The sequence below is a fragment of the Schistocerca serialis genome, chromosome 2 (genome assembly GCF_023864345.2).
Source record: "Schistocerca serialis cubense isolate TAMUIC-IGC-003099 chromosome 2, iqSchSeri2.2, whole genome shotgun sequence".
NCBI lineage: Eukaryota > Metazoa > Arthropoda > Insecta > Orthoptera > Acrididae > Schistocerca > Schistocerca serialis.
Window position 1 is genome coordinate 504512611 of NC_064639.1, and position 20790 is coordinate 504533400.

General features: G+C 34.9%; 1 protein-coding gene across 1 annotated transcript in view; it reads right to left on the reverse strand.

Annotated features, from left to right (window-relative positions):
• LOC126457466 (hemolymph lipopolysaccharide-binding protein-like) overlaps positions 1–15760 on the reverse strand; it is a 91549-nt gene extending 75789 nt beyond the window's left edge. Inside the window, exons 1-2 of the mRNA XM_050093757.1 lie at positions 15673–15760; positions 2352–2519 (exon numbers count right to left, since the gene is read on the reverse strand). Coding sequence (XP_049949714.1) covers positions 2352–2495 — 144 coding nt within the window. The 5' untranslated portion in view covers positions 2496–2519; positions 15673–15760. The remainder of the gene's footprint in view (positions 1–2351; positions 2520–15672) is intronic.
• Between the last annotated feature and the right edge of the window lie 5030 nt (positions 15761–20790).

Genomic DNA, 20790 nt, shown 5'->3' on the forward strand with positions numbered 1-20790 from the left:
GGCTTTAGTTTGTGTTTTATTTACAAAAAATTGTTCTTATGTTATGATTCTATTCATCACCATTACTAGCAGAAGAATCATTGTTGTCATGGCCACCTTCCCACAGAGTTTCATCCTAGGTTCTGTCCAGTGAATTTGTGATATGAAAGTTTTTGAAGGATTTTTCCACCAGTGGTAGAGGGATAGAGCCCCATGCACATTTCACCCACTCAAAATCTGGGGAAAATTCAGCAACCTGATTTTTTTCACTTGGTATTAACTAGTGTTTTGCTGTTTAAGTGCAGCTTTGAATAGCCAATCCATAAATACATCTACTGGTTGTGATATGGATGTTAGGCCTCCAAGGATAATGACTACCGTAAGTCTCATTGCTGCCAGTTTGTATCATGATGATGCATTCTCCTTTCTTGTTCATGTTGTTGTCAAGTAGCATCTCAAAATAGACTGATGTTTAACCCCTGTTAACAATTTATGATAATGGTTTGGAATCTTCATGGCAAAAATTAATCATGTAGCAATGAAAATTCACTATTTTTTCCTTGCAATCACTTGGCACAAAATGCTCATTCCTTGAGGCCGCAATTTGTTTTGTCAGCAGCTGCAAGTACAAGCCTCGCTCACATTGCACTTTCTTCTCATTGCACAGTTTCCAATGTTCTCTGGTTCTTTAATAATTTTAAGTTTTTCTTTGCTATGTATGAGTGATAATGAGAACTTGTAGCTATAATTATCAAGTTAACAACTGTTAATACTTCACTTCTAATGTGCTACTAATGCATCAGACTGATGCCATGACAGTGCTATAGTATAACAGGATCCATTGTTGGAGGTGGAGCAGTACCAAAATTGTTACAATTAATTTGCACAACCCAGCTGTATATATATGGTAATACACTTATTATCAGAAGTTTTGTATCATCTCTGTATTTTGAAATTCATGGCAAAGAAAACAGTAACTGACACTGTGGTGCACATATATATTCATTTGCAGTGTGTCAGATCATTGAATAATAATAATGAAAGAATATTTTAAAAAATTGTAGAGATAAAATCATCTGTTTCTCATGGGGTTTCTTCACAGCACTGCTGAGCAGTGTGATGGAACTTCCCCTTGCTCAGATAAAGGCTTGAATGCATAACGGCACACTGGTAATGAGATTGCCATGTCAGTTCTCATCCAAATTGTTCCTCTCTTCGGTGGCAATTTTTAGTAAGATACACAGAATATGTGGTTGTTGTCAAAACCAAAAACTAATTGTTTCAGTTGATCCCACAAATGTTCATTTTTGTTCATGTCTAGGAAATAGGCAGGCCACTCCATTCTGTTGAAGAAACATATTCATGAGAACAGCATGATGCACAAGTAAGTTATCGTCCATCATCCATTCTACATGGTTTCTTGCCTTCTGCAACTGAGTCGATGGTGTTGTGGTGTACAATATGATGCTTGCCATCATCTTGCAGATCTGCATCATGCTGTCATCTCCTAACAGTTTGATATGTTACATGATGTCCGGTAGTCTCTTCAAACACTGAATTCAATTTTGGAGTACTCAGATTACTTTGATTTCTTTCATTCAAAAGTTGCAGACATCAATCAACCTGTGAATTTATTAGATGTGGACAGCCTGTGCAGCATAATTCCTCAGCACTATCTATTAATTGAAACTGATTCTATGTCTGGACCATATCACTTTGACTCAGTTGCACATGTTGAGCAACCTTCCTGGTTGACAAGCCTTCTGCATGTAATGTACTGATATAGACCCAATCATTGGTCATGACTTCCCTTTGTGACATGATGTATGTCCATTCACTCTATACAGTTCCACATACATCTCCAGTATGTACATATTTAGCTTTACTTTCAACTGCAATTCTGCAATCCATTTTAGTTCAGCATTCTACCCATAGGTAATATTCATGGTGACTGTCTGTATGTTAAAAAACAATTTCATACATTTTCATGAAATGTGAGGGAAAATTAAAGACTCATGTTACTGAAGATAACTGAAACAGCTAACAGTATTCAGAATTTTAATAAACGTAATGCCCTTCCCCAAAGGAAAGAAGTAAGAAATTTTTAAAAAAGAGGACCAGTAGATAAAATGGAAAATTTGTAGGCTGCTGAATACTCAGATGGAAAGAGTCACACTCTACAGAAAGCTGAAAAAAGTAACAAAATCAACATATGTTTCACTTTCTTTTATCTATACTTGTGATTATCAAAGCATCCTAAATTTTTCTCTGTATTATTTTGATAATGATAACCAACATACATTTATCAAAATTTGTCATAAAAATACTATGTAAATTTTCTGGAAAGAAATAAAACATTATAAATTACTCACTTCAGAGTACCAGTGTCCGCTATTATTGCGTTGAGTGGAAACTGAAAATGAGGTTACAGTTTCTTGACATTTATCAGTTTGCAAAGCATGCACATTCAGTAGTATGCAGGAGATCACTAGTAACACACAATTACAGTTCACCATTGTTGCTATTGCTGTGTGCTGTGCCTGAAAAAGATGATAAAAACTTTAACAAAAGCACAAAAAATACAAAAAAAAATTATATAAAAGAAATTTCATGACATACAATTTAAATATGAACTACACAAAGAAAAATTACAAAAAAATACAAAATACAAAAAAAATATTATATAAAAGAAATTTCATGACATACAATTTAAATATGAACCACACGAAGAAAAATTATGTTCAAAGTGCTCTTAGCAGAAATCAACCTGGAAAAATTTTGAAAAAGTTAGAAGTAGAAATTGGAATGGATTACTGTAACGTAAAAACTCATAGAAATATACTTACTTCATAAAAGTAGTCTTCAAAAGATAAAAGCTATGTACTGGTACATACAGACATTCCCTTTTCAAAAATAAGAGTTTAATTCTAGTAAAACAATCAAATGCAAATAAGGAAATGCTGCCTATAATTACAACAGCAGTATTACCTGTTTGACCTTGTTACAAGAGCAAGCATAATTAGTGTAGTAGTGTGAATAACCATAAAGGAAAGAACACACACACACACACACACACACACACATACACAAACACACACACACACAGGTATTTATTTCTGACAATATGCAGTTGCAGTGATATTTGTGTATCAACATAAACATTTAGTGCATATAATATAGGGAAACATTCCACATGGGAAAAATATATCTAAAAACAAAGATGATGTGACTTACCAAACGAAAGTGCTGGCAGGTTGATAGACACACAAAAAAACACAAACATACACACAAAATTCAAGCTTTTGCAACCGACGGTTGCTTCATCAGGAAAGAGGGAAGGAGAGGGAAAGACAAAAGGATGTGGGTTTTAAGGGAGAGGGTAAGGAGTCATTCCAATCCCGGGAGTGGAAAGACTTACCTTAGGGGGAAAAAAGGACAGGTATACACTCGCACACACACACACATATCCATCTGCACATACACAGACGCAAGCAGACATTTGTAAATGTACGCTTGTCTGCTTGTGTCTGTGTATGTGCGGATGGATATGTGAGTGTGTGTGTGAGTGTATACCTGTCCTTTTTTCCCCCTAAGGTAAGTCTTTTCGTTCCCGGGATTGGAATGACTCCTTACCCTTTCCCTTAAAACCCACATCCTTTCGTCTTTCCCTCTCCTTCCCTCTTTCCTGATGAAGCAACCATAGGTTGCAAAAGCTTGAATCTTGTGTGTATGTATGTGTTTTTTTTGTGTGTTTATCAACCTGCCAGTGCTTTCGTTTGGTAAGTCAAATCATATTTGTTTTTAGATATAAACATTTAGTGCATTTTGTAAATAAGGCAACATGTTCTAGACAACAATCAATGAAGCTATGAAAATTTCACTGTAATTGCCAAACTCAAATAGTCAAGGAAATTTCATAGTGCATACACCATGGACTTCAACTTTCATTTATCCATTCAACTGTGTAAATGGAATTTATTTTAGTAGAAAACCACTACACAATTTCAAAATTTAATTTTATCAATATATCAGATAGCTTAACAACAAATAATCTTTTTTAATGCTGATGTTGTACTGAATTAGGAATGGCAGAAGTATACTAATAAGTGCTTTAGAGCTCATATGGAATTTTACCACAGTCATTCTTTCCCTGTGTCATTCATGAGTGAAACAGGAGAGATAATGTTACCAGCAGCAATCTCTGTCACACGGTATAAGGTAGGTTGTGGAGTATACATGAAGGTGCAGTATTAAAACTTAGCAAAGTGGGATTGGGCCTCCTGTGACATGTTTCTCATAATAAAACATGTATCTTTCTCAGGGACCAAGACTTTTTTTCCATGAAACCTCCTTTCTGGGACAGTCTCCACTGCGATGTAAAAAGGACACTGCACCTACAGTAGACCATAAACAACTAAGCCTTTTATAGTAGTCAATGTGAGAATTATGGGATACCCTCCCTTGCATGTGGTGGTATTTATTAAGAACTGGATTGAGTAAAATATTGCTGCATAACCTTCTTCGATGGATTATTGCAAATCAGTATGTTTACTGTGGCTTACAGTGTAAATGTACACTGTGTTCTGTGCCACACTTAGACCTAATCACTTTGTTTTAGTGACTTTTCAGAGCTGATGCTGACTCTTAGAGAGTGTTTCTAAAAACTGTGCTTTAGTAATGTTATAATTTATGTCCTAAATTCTGCCACCAGACTCTTGTTTGTTTGTGAGAGCTGACCTGGTTCTTGTGCTATTTATCCCATGAAGTTAAGAAACGAGTCAGGAACCAAACAATGAGATGTCAAGTATGACAAATTTGTGAAAAAGTGAAAGCAAAACTGTGGTGTTATTGGGTATTGACAAGGTTTTCAGTTTTACAACTACAGACTGGTACACTACCAAAGAGACAGAGAGGAAGATCAACAAAATCAGATTAATCATCTTATAAATGTAAAGTTACAAAAGCAGTTTGAAACCTAGTGACACTTGCTACAAATGACAGCACAGTTCCATATGTGAAAAAAAGGAAGAAAGCAGGATGGAGTGAATACATCCTTCTATAGCCACTACAATGATGTTTTTTGCTCATTTGTTCACATAACCAGTTTTGCCACATTTAATCTCATCATGAAATATTTTATGATCATTATGTTGGATAACTAAGAGTTGTACAAGATGACAGAGTGCAGCTGAATTTACATTTAACGCATGTGATAATAAAACTGAATTTCTTGGAAGCAGTTTTGTGTATAAATAAACAGAAAACTTTGCTATGGAAGATTTATTTGAATAATTTATCTGAGTATATTTCAGATTCACATGCATGTCTTTTATTTATGATAATATGACATGTCACATACCAGTTAAATTTATGGAACTTACATTTCTTCTTCTGCAATGAAAATGAAAAAGAAAAGAAAAAGGATGAGGCGAAAATACATGATTTTGAAAAAGAAGGTACAAAATCATCACATGCTCTGTCAGGAGAACTTTTTTCTGTGAAAGTAAAATAAGAAATCACTGGAAAGGAAGCAGTGCCAATAAACTTTGGATGTCAGAAGAGATACATGTAGATATTTATGTATTCTGCAAAACCTATGTTTTGGAAGAGGACTTGGTCCAAATAATAATAACAACAGAAGTATTAAACCTAATTATTACAACAATTTGTCTACAAAAAGAAATTTGAATGCATCTTTAGTTTTAAATTCTGTCATCTGGAGCATCATGCATGTAACATAACTCATACTGTGACAGTCTTCTTTCAAAATCATAGATATATGTTACAAATCACATCTTGTAGTCTGGTGTATAGCTGCAGAAATAAGAAAAAATTATTTCATCTAATCATTTTATTGTTTAAGAATTACCTTCAACAATGATATAAAGTACACCCAAACTAAAAGATGTTGGCCTTAATATATTTCTGTGGATGTTGAGGGATGTCTGCTACAGTTTGAGTCATATTAAATGCATGATGCTCCATATAACAGTACTGAAAACTAAACAAAATGCATTGAAAATTCATCTCACACACAAATTGTTGTGATAATTAAACTAATATAGATAAATAAATATAATTTCTAATGTTGCTTCTCTTGATTTTATGCCATGTTAACACAACCACAAGATTCTAGGCATTATTGGCCTAGTGTAATGTGTTCTCATAGTAACTGCACAGCTAGAAAGGTAAGAGATTCTTAGCCATTATGTACTGCCATTATTTCTGGAAAGGTTGCTTCCCCAGTACTGCTCACTTCTAAGTTTACAGACAGATGCAGCATGTTTGCCACATGTGTGACTAGTGCCAACTGAAATGAAGCATGGAAAAAAACACACCTTGGTGCACTCACGCTGTGTAGAGGTAACAGTCTGCAAGTGCACTGCATGCTAAAACACATTACGTGGTCAGCCCCATTCAGCAAATAATGGCCTGTATTGATGTGAATTCTGGCACAAACATATGTGAAATAGAAGCTAATGTGGTCAGTCTTCTGAGCTACAACATCATTGCAATGGAGCAAAATAGTGATCCAGGAATGTTGATTTTAATTCTTTTTAATCCCATTGACTAATGACAAATTTGTATAAAGAGACGGAAATAATTTTTTAAAGTCTTAGCATCATAAATGAGGACCATTTACAGACGCTTACATATTATTTGCATGATAACTAATACTACAGATTCCTAAAATCAAATTATATTTATTATTTTTTGGTGCATTCAGCTTCTTCCATACAATAATTATGACATGTCTTAGTTGTAATAGGACAAATTGGTATATACCTTGATACCAACATTTTTTTTATAAAAGCATTTACATTATGCAATTTTTAAACAATAAAAATGACTTGCTACTAACTGAATCAGATACTACTGTATTAAAAGAAAACACTATAAAATTGTAATATTGAATTGCTCAACAGAACTAACATCTGGAGATGAAATATCAGTTCTGCTGACAGCACATTTAAATATACATGACATTGTCATATTTTTAGGAACTAGTAGTTCCTTTCTCATGGAGGACAGAGGGTTGGTTGTGGAAGGTTAAAAAGGAAAGCCAGGTCATTAAGATCCCAGAAAGAGAGGGACCCACCTGTTACATACTGCCAGTCAAGCTCTGAGTCTATGTGAACTACTAAATACATACTTTCAAATTACTGTGAAGTGCATGGCAGAGGGAATTTCATTTATTATTATATCACTTGTTACTCTTACTTCCCACTCCAATACCATATGGAGTATGGTAAGAATGATTGCATGATTGCATAAAAGCTTCTGTGTGCAATGTGATTGGCCTAATCTAGTCAACTCCCAGGTTTTCTCAGCATGATTCATTAATGGTGTGCATTCAGGGTGTTCAGCCAAATTGTGGATGCCATTTTATGTACAATAATTTTATGGTCAACACACCTGTATTCTTCATGTCCTGGGCAGTATTTTTGTATATATTTATCACCTAAACCTCAACCAGTATTGTTGGTGCTGTGCTACTATTTATACTCAAGTTTGATTCTCAGCTCCAGCAACAGTTATTCTGTGAAATGTACATTCTTTCAGAATTTTCTAGTTATGCTGAATGAAATATTCAATGAGATCTTATTCAATGAGATCTTAAGGAACTGAGTTCTGACCTTAAGCTTTGTGGAAGTTCAAACATATGTCCTGGCTTATTAGGTTTTCCAGCATCTTTATTTTGATAGGCTCCTTAATTACAGTGTCTCAGAAACTTGGCATGTGCACCATAATACTGGTCTAGTCATATTCTATGTTTGCATTCAAGGCAGTGCTGGGCAACAGTTGATTTACTTGGTTGTTTTCATTGAGTGGGTTGCTGATGTCCCTTGCACTTCACATCAATTGTTCTAACAGTCTATCCCACATACAACATGCCACATTCCTATGGAATATGGTACACACCCAGATTTTGAAAGAGAAGACTTTTTATCTTTGTTGATATGGATAAATTACACTGGATATCATGTTTCCACAGAATTTCTGGAGATTGGGCCAGCATAATACAGATAAGTGATTCATGATTTCACTTTTTCTTTATTAGTTTCTACCTCTTGCATAGATGCTCTGATTTTCACTGCAGTGTCCTTTCTGTTTTTCAACCTGAGTACCCATTCCTTAAGAACACAATATGTTTCTCTTGATACACAGATAACACATTTGTAGACTAATCACATGGGGAAAAAACTTGAAGAGCTCTTGAAACATTTAAACTCTATCCATCTTAGTACAAAATTTATTATTTAACTTTAAAAGGAGGGCCTTTTCTTGACGTGTTGGTTAAGAGAAGAATGAATGGGTGCTGGTACACAGTGTATGTAGGAAATCTACTCACACTCCACACTTCAGGTCATCACCATCTGTCACAAAGGAATTTCATGTTAGAGACTCTGGACCATAGAGGGTGAATGCTCTCAGACAAGGATACTCTCATCATATAAGTACAACACCCACAAAAGAATAATTACTCATATCAACAAAGTGAGAGGGCATTGCAGTCAAAATCCTCAACACATGTGGAAGAGATTGAGATTAATGTTGAAAAAGATAAGCTAAGAATTGTACAAGGGTCATTCAGTAAAAAATGCACCAAATTTTTTCTCAGAACATATTTATTGTTAAGAGTCAGAATTTGGTGACAATATACATTTTTCTATGTAGTCTCCAACATGTTCTATGGCTGTATGGCTTCATTGTGGAAGAGCATGTATTCCCTTCTGGCAAAAGTTCCTGTCCTGTAGGCATACCCATGTTTTCACTGCACAACTGACACTCTCATCATCTTAAAAGTGTGTTCCTTGTAGAGAATCTTTAAGCACCAGTCGGAATGGATCATGGTAACTGAACAATTCAGCCTTTCTGGAGCAGCAGCTGTAGCAGGGCATCCTGAGTGTGGCTGATCATGGAGCTCTGTTTATGCATTTCCTGAGACTGTAACTTTTTTTACCCATCACCTATCTGTACTCCTATCAGCTGCAGCATCATCATACACTGCACAAGAATGTTTATGGATGTTCACCACAGTTTCTTTTTATGCACACAAGAATTCAATAACAGCACACTAATTGTAATGTGAGTCATATGCAGACACCATTTTGTTGCTGTACTACAGCTCTGCCGTCTGCCAGAACAGTTAGAAACTTCACTGGCGCACAGAGCAAATATCATATGTGAAGCACCAACAAGGACATTTGTTTGTGTATATTAATGGCTTTTTTGAAAAATGTGGGGCATTACTTACTGACTGACCCTCACATATCTACCTTATTCTGGCCCAGTCTCAGACATGGATCCAGGGGATGAGAGCTCATAGGAGTCATAACCTGCCCTCCCACAAAAAACTTTTGAGTAAAATCATTTATATTTTTACAAGTATTAGCTAACTTTTCAATGATAAAGTAACATGAAAACCAAGTCTCAAAAATGGCAAGAAACTCTAGAAATTTTAAGGTATATTTAACACAAGACACTTACCATTTATTTGTTTAAAGGCTTGTCCATGTGAGTTGGGTTGCAGCCTGAGTGGGACAGTAATAAACTGTGACTCTTGTGAGGATACAGGTGACTTTTTTTAAACATAGATGAGGAATTGAATACTTCATCAGCATAAACCCTCAGCTAGAATTAATCTATGCCTGCTCAATCTTTGTAATGTTTCATCTAAGTCACTGAAAGCTGAGTGTGTATGTGTTGTGGTGTGTCTCAAGTATAGAAGACTATCAGAACTTCAAGGACAGATGCAAGGAAGTTCAGCAACACACCCAGCTAAAACAACCAAGAAAATTAACTGTTCTGACCATTGATTCAAGTATAATCATGACGTGAACTAGTATCATGAGACCATTACCATGCTACTAATGCCAAGTTCCTGGGAGAGGAACAAAATTAAGATGTTTAAAAACTTAATAAATTGAGACAGTGGTCCCAATTTATACAAGGCTTCAAGTCTGACATGCAATTTGTTAAGATATCACTGGCTGCCTCAGCCACCAAAGCTACAAAATGCTGAGAGAATGTAAATTTCATAGAATAGCAGTGCAATCTCTTAAAAATGTGAATAAATTGATGCCGCTGTTGCTTTGATTAGAGCTCATTTATAAATAACGATCCCACACCAACAATACTTCACAGTCTGGTTGGATTTCAGGCAGCTAGTATACACAAGAAAACAACTCAAATCAGCTAAAAAAAAGACAGGGTCTGTCATAATAATATTATGCGTAAAGTGGAATCAACAATTCGGCTGATTCCTGGAAGCACACTATCAGTCTAATCTTGTCTTTGCATTCTTTATGAGAGTGATACACAGAGAGCTGAAGTATAGTTTTTGGTTATTCTCTTAATGCAATTCTCTCAACTTTGTGAATAGGCTTTTGTGGGATAATGTTTGTTTCAGATGCCTACCATTTCAGGTTTCTTAGCATTACTGCAATGTTCACCTGTGAGACAAGCAAACATTTGACCACTCTTGCTGCCTTTCTTTGAATAAGTTAAATATCCCTTGATAGTCCTTTTGATAATGGTTCTACAAACTTGAACAATATTCTGAGATGGGATACACGCGTTTTGTGAGGACTCTCCTTCATAGAGCAATTGCACTTTCCTAGTATCCTGTCAACAAATAATAGTCTACCACCTAATTAATCTGTGACTAAGTTTTCATAACAGTTTAATTTCATATCATCCAAGTTGTTGTACCAGACATTTGTGTGAGTTGACTGATTCCAACTCAAATGTAATGAGGCATCTCAAACAGAACATGCCAACTAGCATGGATTTCAAAAATATTTGTCATGCATAACTAAACTTGCACCTTCCTCACATTATATCCTGAATGAATGGAATGAGGAAGTCAGGTAGTTACAGTATTTATTAATGAAAGTATAGTATTAGGGAGTATCAGATGATATCTGTGACTTGGTTGAAGATTTCTTGTTAGGGAGCACATAGAATATTGTCTAGGATGGAGAGCCATTGACAGAAATATTAGTAACTAAATAACTAACTGAAGCATGTTTGTTCCTTTGCTGTTCATGTTGTATATTAATCACCTGACAGATACTATTAACAGTAAACTACTACTTCATAGAGATGATGCAGTTATCTGTAGTTGAGTACTGTCTTAAAAAGTCAGATCTTGATTAAATTTTGAATGAGTACAGAGATTGGTGACTCACTATAAATTTTCAGAAGTGTAAAATTATGTTTTTCCCAAAATGAAAAAAATGTAATTTCCTATGACTACAGTATCAGCAAATTATGAAAGTCACCCAGAACTGTGGGTTAGGGGAGACTTATTGTGTGGGATGAGAAGGAAACTTGGGGACTGCATCAGATGAGATTTGAAAACCTGAGAGCTTAAGCTTTAAGCCTGCCTGAAGAAGGAGTCACTGGCTCTGGAAGCTCGCCAATCACAAGTCTTTTATGTGTGTGTTCTGCCGCCACTAGGTGAGTAGATTTTTTTATCTATCCAATAAAATAATTTTATCAATAATTGATTGTTTTCATTGTTATATTCATATACTTGGGTTTATCAATTTGTAGGGGTATGAAATGAAATGATCACACAGGATTAACGGTAGGTAAAGCAGGTGGCAGACTTCGATTCATTGATAGAATACTAGGAAAATACATTCAGCCCACAACTGACATTAGTTAAAAACCAAAACAAAAATGCTGAGAAACCTGTTTGTTGACAGACATCATCTATCCCTTAGAAGCTGCTTTAAAAGTTTCAAGAACCAGTGTTAAGTGAGGAACCTAGGAATGTACCACAAACCTCTATGCATCACTCCAACATGGAAGACAAACACAAACTAGGCTAATTACAGCAAGCACAGGGGCATTTAAGCAATCTTTCCTCCAAAGCATCAAATATGAATGGAATGGGAAGAAGCCCAAATAGGTGGTACAAAGGGAGATACCCTCTGCCATGCACTTCACAATGGTTTTCAGAATATAGGTGTTAGTGTAGATGTAGATGTACATGTAAATGTAAATGTAAATGTAGATGTAGATATAGTTCACTTTCACCCATGCCTTTCAGGATGTCATCTGAGAAAAGCATGAGTTGGGTTAAGCATGACTGACATTTTTGGAAAACATACTGGTTGTATGAAGGTAGTCATTTCGTTCAAGATACTTCATTTTGCTAGATTTTAGAATATATTCTTGGATTCTACAAATGATGGATATTAATGAAATTGTTTGGTAGTTTTTTGGATTACTACTGTTACCCTTCTTGAAGATGGGTATAACCTGTGCTTTCTTAAAACCACTGAACACAGCTTTAATTTGAAATTTTTTTGTTATGTTGTGGTTAAAATGGGATCTGATTCAACTGGAAATTCTGTTTTAAAGCTGTCAAGGAGCCCAACAACACTAGAGCCTTCTTTCGGTTTTGTGAGAAATATTTCAATAAAATTTTGCTATGGTACTTATAGCAACAATGCCATACATATGAATGGAAGACATGTATGAATTGATATGTGTAATGTCACCTACATACAGCTAGGGTACCTGTGGCAGAAGCACTGCTGATTTGTGAATTTGTATGGTGGACATATATAAGGCTGCCTTGTGGTGGTCTCTCTCTTAGTTGCTGTTATCTGATTCACTTCTACCAGTGAACTTCAGCTGCTACTACTGTTTACTGTGCGCATAGTGCTACAAAAATTAATGAATGGGTGGTTTAGAACAGTGCTATGCTTAATGGAACTTCATTTAATATTAGAATTACTTTGTGCATGCATAGCATACTAATAATGCTTTGACTTTATCTGGGACCATCTCATATTACATTGTATTATGGCTTCTATGAAGTTCTGCCAAGAACTGTTAATGATTAGTTTCAAAGAGTAATAGACAATTTTAATTTGTTATTAAGGAAATAAATCTGCATTCAATAAACTTTATTCATCCTAAAGTGAGGTTTACAACACTAATCATTTAAGGCTCCACACATTACCCTATCATCAGCCCAGTGGATTTCATTCAGACTCATTGTATCTATACCCCTACACTTTTTTTTACACCTATTATGTCATTCCTCAAATTTATAAGTTTTTTCACTGAGACTAAATAACATGGAGGGTCCCTCCCATTGTGAACTGTTCTACTAGTCACCTCTCTAGTGCTTAGTCAACTGTTATTTAAACTTGAACCATTGTCCCTCTATATGCTCCTGTCCAGAGGTAAATGTTTTAAATTCCTCTTTGAGATATGACATGACTGCCCCTTTAATTATGTTACTGAAAATGTAAATATTTCTTCTTATTTTAGTGACTCATTGTACTTAAGTAACCATTGTTATTACTACTGTCTCAAGGTCACTGGCAACAGTTTGAATATGGAAACACCTAAAGAGGTCAGGTATATTTGTTGTTATACAATCTAATGTATTTCCATCATGCAAGTCATCTGAACTGCTTATTCCAATTACTTTGCAGAGAAACCATTTAGAGCACACCACAGAACTGCAGAAACGCCTTAACAAATCTGTATTTGCAATTCGAGTGTTAGCAGACATAGGCGACATAAAAATGAAAAAGCTTGCATACTTTGCCTACTTTCATTCCATAATGTCATATGGTATAATATTTTGGGGTAACTCTTCAAGTCAAACAAAAGTTTCAGAGTCCAGAAGCGTGTAATACGTATTATTTGTGGAGTAAATTCACGGACGTCCTGTAGAAACCTCTTCAAAGAACTGGGTATACTAACTACTGCCTCTCAATATATTTACTCATTAATGAAATTTGTCCTAAATAATATATCTCTTTTTCCAACAAACAGCTCAGTTCATACATACAATACCAGGAACAAAAATGATCTGCACAAGGACTTAAAAGCACTTACTTTAGTTCAAAAAGGGGTCCACTACTCAGGAACACTCATCTTCAATAATTTGCCAGTAAACATAAAAAATTTAGTTACAAATAAAGATCAGTTTAAAAGGAGCCTGAAAGACTTACTAGTGGCCAACTCCTTCTACTCCATTGACGAATTTTTTAATAGAAACAAATGATGTATTGTATATATTCATACTATTAGTATTGTTATTTCAGCTTAAAAAAAAAAAAAATTGACATGTTCCACATCCATGAGGATCTCCTCAGCACGGACCTATGGAACGAAAACTAATCTAATCTATTATTCTGCAAAATATATCATTACATCCACCGCTAACTGTAAGTAACCAGATCTATTATTGGATGATTAAAGTCTCATATGTTAATGACAGTATGTTTGAGAAATATATGTATTATTGAGTTGATGGTTACTCTGAAGCTTTTGGTTGTATCCAGGGCTGAGTCTGATGGTCAACAATGGGTCCAATTACATGTTTAAGCCAGCACTTGATACCGAATCTTTCCCAAACATTCATGCATGCAGCTTCAATTCCTGTCGAAGTGGATTTAAGTTTTGTATTTACTTATATGCAGTACCTATTTATCATTAGACTTCTCCTTCAAAATAACTATTATTTATCCCAAGAACTGTACTTGTTAATTTCTGACTTTAACTAGCTTTCAGTACCTAGTATTATGTGAGCTCCAGTGCTTTTAAGTATTGCTTCAAATTCTGAAGATTTGTTATGAATGTTTCAGCAGTTGATCACTAGGATTTTAATAATTTCATCTGTGTGTATGGTGGGAGGGGGGTGGGGTGTACGGGGGGGGGGGGGGGGAGGGCATTATTTGGGCCTTATACTCATATTTCGTGGTCTCCTGAAACTATCAACCTGAGTTGGATTCTAAATGAAGTATTATATATAAAATTCCTTGTTCTAGTGCTGGATATAAAGTAAAAATTGAGTCAACATTCAGGCAAACTCAACAGATGTTCAGTCCATCAGGTTTTGTATCTAAGTGTCCCTCATTATGCATTTTGCTGACTGATGACGATGGTACTGTGTAGTTTTTCATACTGCTACTCCCGATTATTTTATATAATTATCTTCTATAGCTATGCCGGCCGAAATGGCCGTGTGGTTAAAGGCGCTGCAGTCTGAAACCGCAAGACCGCTACGGTCGCAGGTTCGAATCCTGCCTCAGGCATGGATGTTTGTGATGTCCTTAGGTTAGTTAGGTTTAACTAGTTCTAAGTTCTAGGGGACTAATAACCTCAGCAGTTGAGTCCCATAGTGCTCAGAGCCATTTGAACCATTTTTTTTTCTATAGCTATGGAGGTGAGATAAATTATGCATTCATTCAGCAGAAGTTAGCAGTAAACATACTATGTGAAGTAAACAACCACCAACATTACAAAAGCCTCTTCCAAGCTCATGGAATAATTGTACCCAATCCATTACATTTACTCCTTAGCAGAATAGTAACTTATATTACTGAAATACAATAAAGAAAAAAAATTAGTAAAACTTGACAATTTTTATGGTTTTCATATTTCTTATTTTGAAAAATCCAATGCACTGGAATGAAATTAGAAGTTAAACAAAGTGCAGAAACAAGACAATTGACTGATTCATTGATGCTACCACACCAACAAATACTACAATGAAAAACATACTTAAAAACAAGAAGCAATTAAAAAATTGAAAACTCTATAGTTAAAAAAAAATTGTTATCTGAAACTATTGTGAATTCAGTGTTACACTAAAAATAAGTACAGAGAGTAAGGGCATTAATTCTATGACCAGCACAACATGTAACTTACAAGAGGTTTAGACACACAATGAATATCAAACTGTGCTGTGTTTCAGTTCCTAGTACACTGAGACAGAGGAATCCGCACTGTGGGAAACTTCCTTCCTCTAATCTTTCCTAAGGAAAAGGATATGTTCATTGAGGCTTATCTGTCTATCACATGTCCCACCAAATTTCTCCCACTGTGTGGAATCATCTTCTAGGATAATGTGCCTACAGTAGTGGAAGTATTTATTCAGCAAAAGTAAGTGGCAGAAAATGTGTGAATGTGATAGCTACACATCTTTCAGAGTCATCTTCTAAGATTTTTGAATTTGTAAACTCCATTCCTAGTACAATTGTTTCCTCATGGAATATGTTGCTACTAACGAAAATCTGAAGGTGAAATGCAGTTTATACTAACACAATACAAGACAGAAATGGTTCTCATGTAGAGTTTGTCACCTTGTTTATGATTCAGAATGGGGTTCTGTACTTTCATATAGCAATCAACAAGCTGTCATTCAACACACACCAGGAATGTGGTAATCTAAAAAAATTAAAAGCATACATTATTACATTCCTCATCTACAAAATTTAATGGTTATCTATGTCCTATCTATGTTCCTATCAGCTAAATGACAAAAAGCAGAGTTCATAGTAATCATATGTTAGCTGTTATGGCCCATAGATAAATTTTATATTGCAATAATTATCAATATGGTCACATCATTATTACACTAGCAATAGAAGATAAGCAGGAAAGACAAACCTGCATTCAGAGCACCCTCAGGTTCTAAAAAGGCTTTTGAAGAAACTGACCACAACTACCTCTTTAAAATTTATTTTTATTTTCCGAAATTATCTTGCATACAACCCAGGGACTGAAAATCTATCTACAACTTATATAACTGCTAATGTAGCTTTCAAATAATTGTACATTTCCAAATACAAAACAAATACTGTGCCATTAACTCAGTTAAGTCAGGAGATTATTTCAACCCTTGGAACTAGGTGCCTGACTATAGTTGCATGACATAATCCATTTCAGACTTGATAAAAATATAGTTAAATACAGTTAAATGGTTCACAGCAGCCTAAATATGGTAAATAGTAATTTATATTACTAAAATACAATAAAGAAAAAAATAAGTAAAACTTGACAATTTTTATGACTCAAAATGAATAAAAACTGTGCCAAAGACTGTGTCCTACTATGATGATACTGAGCAAAATTTAGCAGGACTGAGGGGTGAAACCACAGCCACAATCACAGTTATAATCTTTGAACAATTAATACATATCTTCCCTTCTTTAAAACATAATGACACTTATCTTTCTCATACTCAGACAATTTTACAAAAGATATATTTCAATAAATTATTTAATATTTTCACTGAAATTTGTCATAATTAGATTCTTTTTTATAAATTTGACCCCTCTGGTACAAATATCTGACATTTAGTAGTAGTAGTAATAGTAGTTTATTCATTCAGAGACAATTTACATTGCATGGACTTTGTCAAAAAATACATAGTATATATATACACACATATAGGGTGAACAATACTATACAAAATACAGATGTGCATAGTAGACTACATAACATCAGACCACATTGAAATAGCATGTACAACTTTGATTATTTACATTGATGTATGAGAAAGACATTTTACATGGAATACACAGTTGATATTTAGATATAACAAACATTTATCGTAGAGTTTATTTATTTATTTTCTTAAAAGAAATTTCTTAATTATCTTGAGATTTGTCAAATATCTTCTTGTTTTCAAGAACTTAACATCAAGTGGAATATAAAACTACTTTTTCTCTTTTGTAGTAGTGACACATTTTATGATAAATTTAAGAAGTTTCTTGAGGCAAAGTACATCTGTATTTTTGTTAGACACTGTTAGCATTAGCAATTATGATAATTAGTTGCAAAATGAAATAAAACATACGAATTTTTAATCAAATGTGTTTACTGACTATTCAGAATTAAATATTATTTCCAAAAACCCTCAAATGACAAGTTATATCTGTACTGGGTGCATCATTAAAGACTGTAACCATGTATTATCTTATAAGTCATCTAAAGCAGTCACATTTCAAATGACATGGAAAGGAGGGGGCAGTAGAGTGAATGAAACAAGATCTGCTGTCTATCTCCCACAGGATTCAATCTGTACACAGAGCAAGCGATAAAGGAAACCAAGGAGGGACTTGGAAATGAAATCAAAGTTCAAGGAAAAGAAAGTAAAACTTCATTGTTTGCTGACAATTTTTGTTGTTTTGGCAGAAAAATAACTCATGACATTTATTACAAAGAGGATGTAGATTACAGACTGGCAATGGCAAGAGAAGTGTTTCTTAAGAAGTGTACTATTTCGACATTTAGTGTAAATGAAAATATTTAGAAGTGTTTTATGAAGGCAGAGGTTTAACTTAACATTTCACTTGTGAGGTTCTTTTTATTTTTTAGTAGTTAAAACACAACCAGTTTCAGGCTCTTACATGCCCATCATCAGATGTTATACTGAAAATAAACAAGAGACTGGGGCTAATAATAGGTTCTAAACACAGTAGTACACACAAAAAAAGCAAAAAAGAAGTTCCACATAACATTTTCGGAAACTGCAGTTCAGCTAGGTGTGGTAAAATCTAAGTCAATGACAAAATGGCACCAGACAGTACTGCGGATGACAGCCTAGGTAAAGAAACATGCAATGAACACCAGAACACTTACACTTTCTGCTGTGTCCCTGAGTGCCGCAGTGGAGAAGAACAAGACATGGTGTATCACCAGTAAGCACGGAACACAGTGTACCATACATGAAAAGGTAAGCAAAATAGTAAACCAGAGTGGAAAAAGTACTACCATCTGTTGACAGGAAGAACAACACCAGGGGTAACTAGCGCAGCCATTCACAAGCTGAAATAATGATTTACATTCAAAATAAAAAAAAAGAAAATATTACATAGAAAGTTACATGAAAAGCATTAAAAGTAAATTTTGAGTGGTATAGGAACATACTGAACAGAGGCAGTACACTTTTGTAGTAGAACGAACTGGAAACTGGAGACATAAAATGTAGGTATAAACTCTAAGGCACAATGAAAATCTTTTCCTTTCCACAAGTGGCATGAAAGTTTTTAATTTAATGGAGATATCTATGGTGATGTGGAACAACATACCACAGTCATGAGTTAAAAGAATTTATGCATGCACCACTGTTATTAAAAAGGATCTCACTACTGAACGAAATGGAGGGTAGCAAACTTTTACAGTCCAGACTGTCAAAAACTACTATACCAGTAACAGGAACTAGCAACAACAGCACTAAAGGGGCACATTAAAAGTGAGATCAATTTAAAATCCACTAGCTAAAATCCAATGACTCAATGAGGCTTACATAATAGAAGATGGGAGATAAATTTTACATCATGAATGACAGGCAAATTTAATATTGTGAGGAGAGAGATAGCACTGTTGTCATAGGATAAAAAATTAAAAGTATACAAACCTCTAATGAAAGAGGAAATTTTACAATTATGTAAAATAAACTGGGTGAACCACGCAGACCTCACGATAGGAAATGGGTGTATTTCTTTATTTATTATTGGTCATGTAGATCATACAATTTGTTCAGCAATGCATGGTAGAGTACATATAGGATATCTAGACAATATGTAAAAAAGGTGGTGTGTGATGAGAGATGACAATGGGGGTACATACTACACATAGCATAGTACATATAAGAGATATAGACAGAATGTAAATAAGATACAATGATTAAATTATCTTACTAAGTAGACATAACTACAAGTGAATAAACAGCTTATTCACAGTAATTAAAATTTTGTTTCAAGAAATTCATGTTTAGAATAGAAACAATGATTTAGTAGTAATTCCTTTAGTTTAGTTATCATTATTTTTGGGGTTTTTCTTGTTTTTATGTCTGTTGGGAGGTGGTTGTGTATTTTAATGCCCACAAACTTAACCCCATTTGCATATAATTTTATGCTGTGAACTATGATTTGTAATTGGGTTTTGTTTCTGGTGTCATGTGTGTGATGGTCTGCATTTCTGTGGAGGGATTCCTAGTGCTGTACCGTAAAACAAGCTAGTTCCATTATATAGAGGCATGGCAGTGACAGGATTTTTAACTGTTGAAACAGTGATTTACAGTGTTCAGATCTTTTTTTATATTTCATTATCCTTACCTCTTGCTTTTGTAACTTGAAAATTATGATAGAATCAGAGTTATTTCCCCAGAAGTTTAGACCATACCTCAAGACAGACTCAAACAGGGCATGGTACACCAGCTTCAAGGTATCTACACTGGCTGTGTCTTTTAATGATCTTAACAGATAACAGGTTTTATTAAGCTTTTGTGACAGTGCTTCAATACGTGGTTTCCAGTTTAGAGTGTTATTGATGGTAAGTCTGAGAAATTTGGTGTCCTGCCTGCTTGTAATGTCATCTTTGCCAATAAACTATAACTGCATTGAAGGGGGTAAGATTTTGTCTAGTGTGGAAGTTCATACTTACAGTTTTTTGGGTATTTATGAGTAATCTATTTGCTCAAACCAAGATTGTAACTGACAAATAGTTTCACTGAGTGCCTCTTGCAATGTGTCACCTCTACTGTTTATCAGGACATTTGTGTCGTCAGCATACAGAAAGGAGCTGGCATTTGGTATGTGTTCTGGGAGATCGTTTATGAACAATATGAAAAGAACAGGGCCAAGAACAAAGCCCTGAGGGCTGCCATTTGTTGTATGTAGTGTATCTTACCTGCAGTGCCTGGGAGTCTTCGATTTTCTTATATCTACATGTTGCTTTCTTTCACTGAGGTAGCCACGGAACCAACTGTGGGTTACACCTCTAATCCCATACTTCTGGAGTTTCATAAGAAGCAGCTTGTAGTCGACCATGTCAAATGCCTTGGACTGATGCCATATAGTTGCTAAGCCTAATTAAGTGCCACCAAAGCAATGGCAAAAACCTGGACCTGTTGAAAAGTATACATGTGTGACATGCAATAATCAGAAACCAGAAGGAGAAAGAAATGAGGCTGGATGCTGCTTCAAAAAGGAAAGTTATTCAGCAGGAGTGCATGCTTAAGCAAAGTTCGCTCATTCA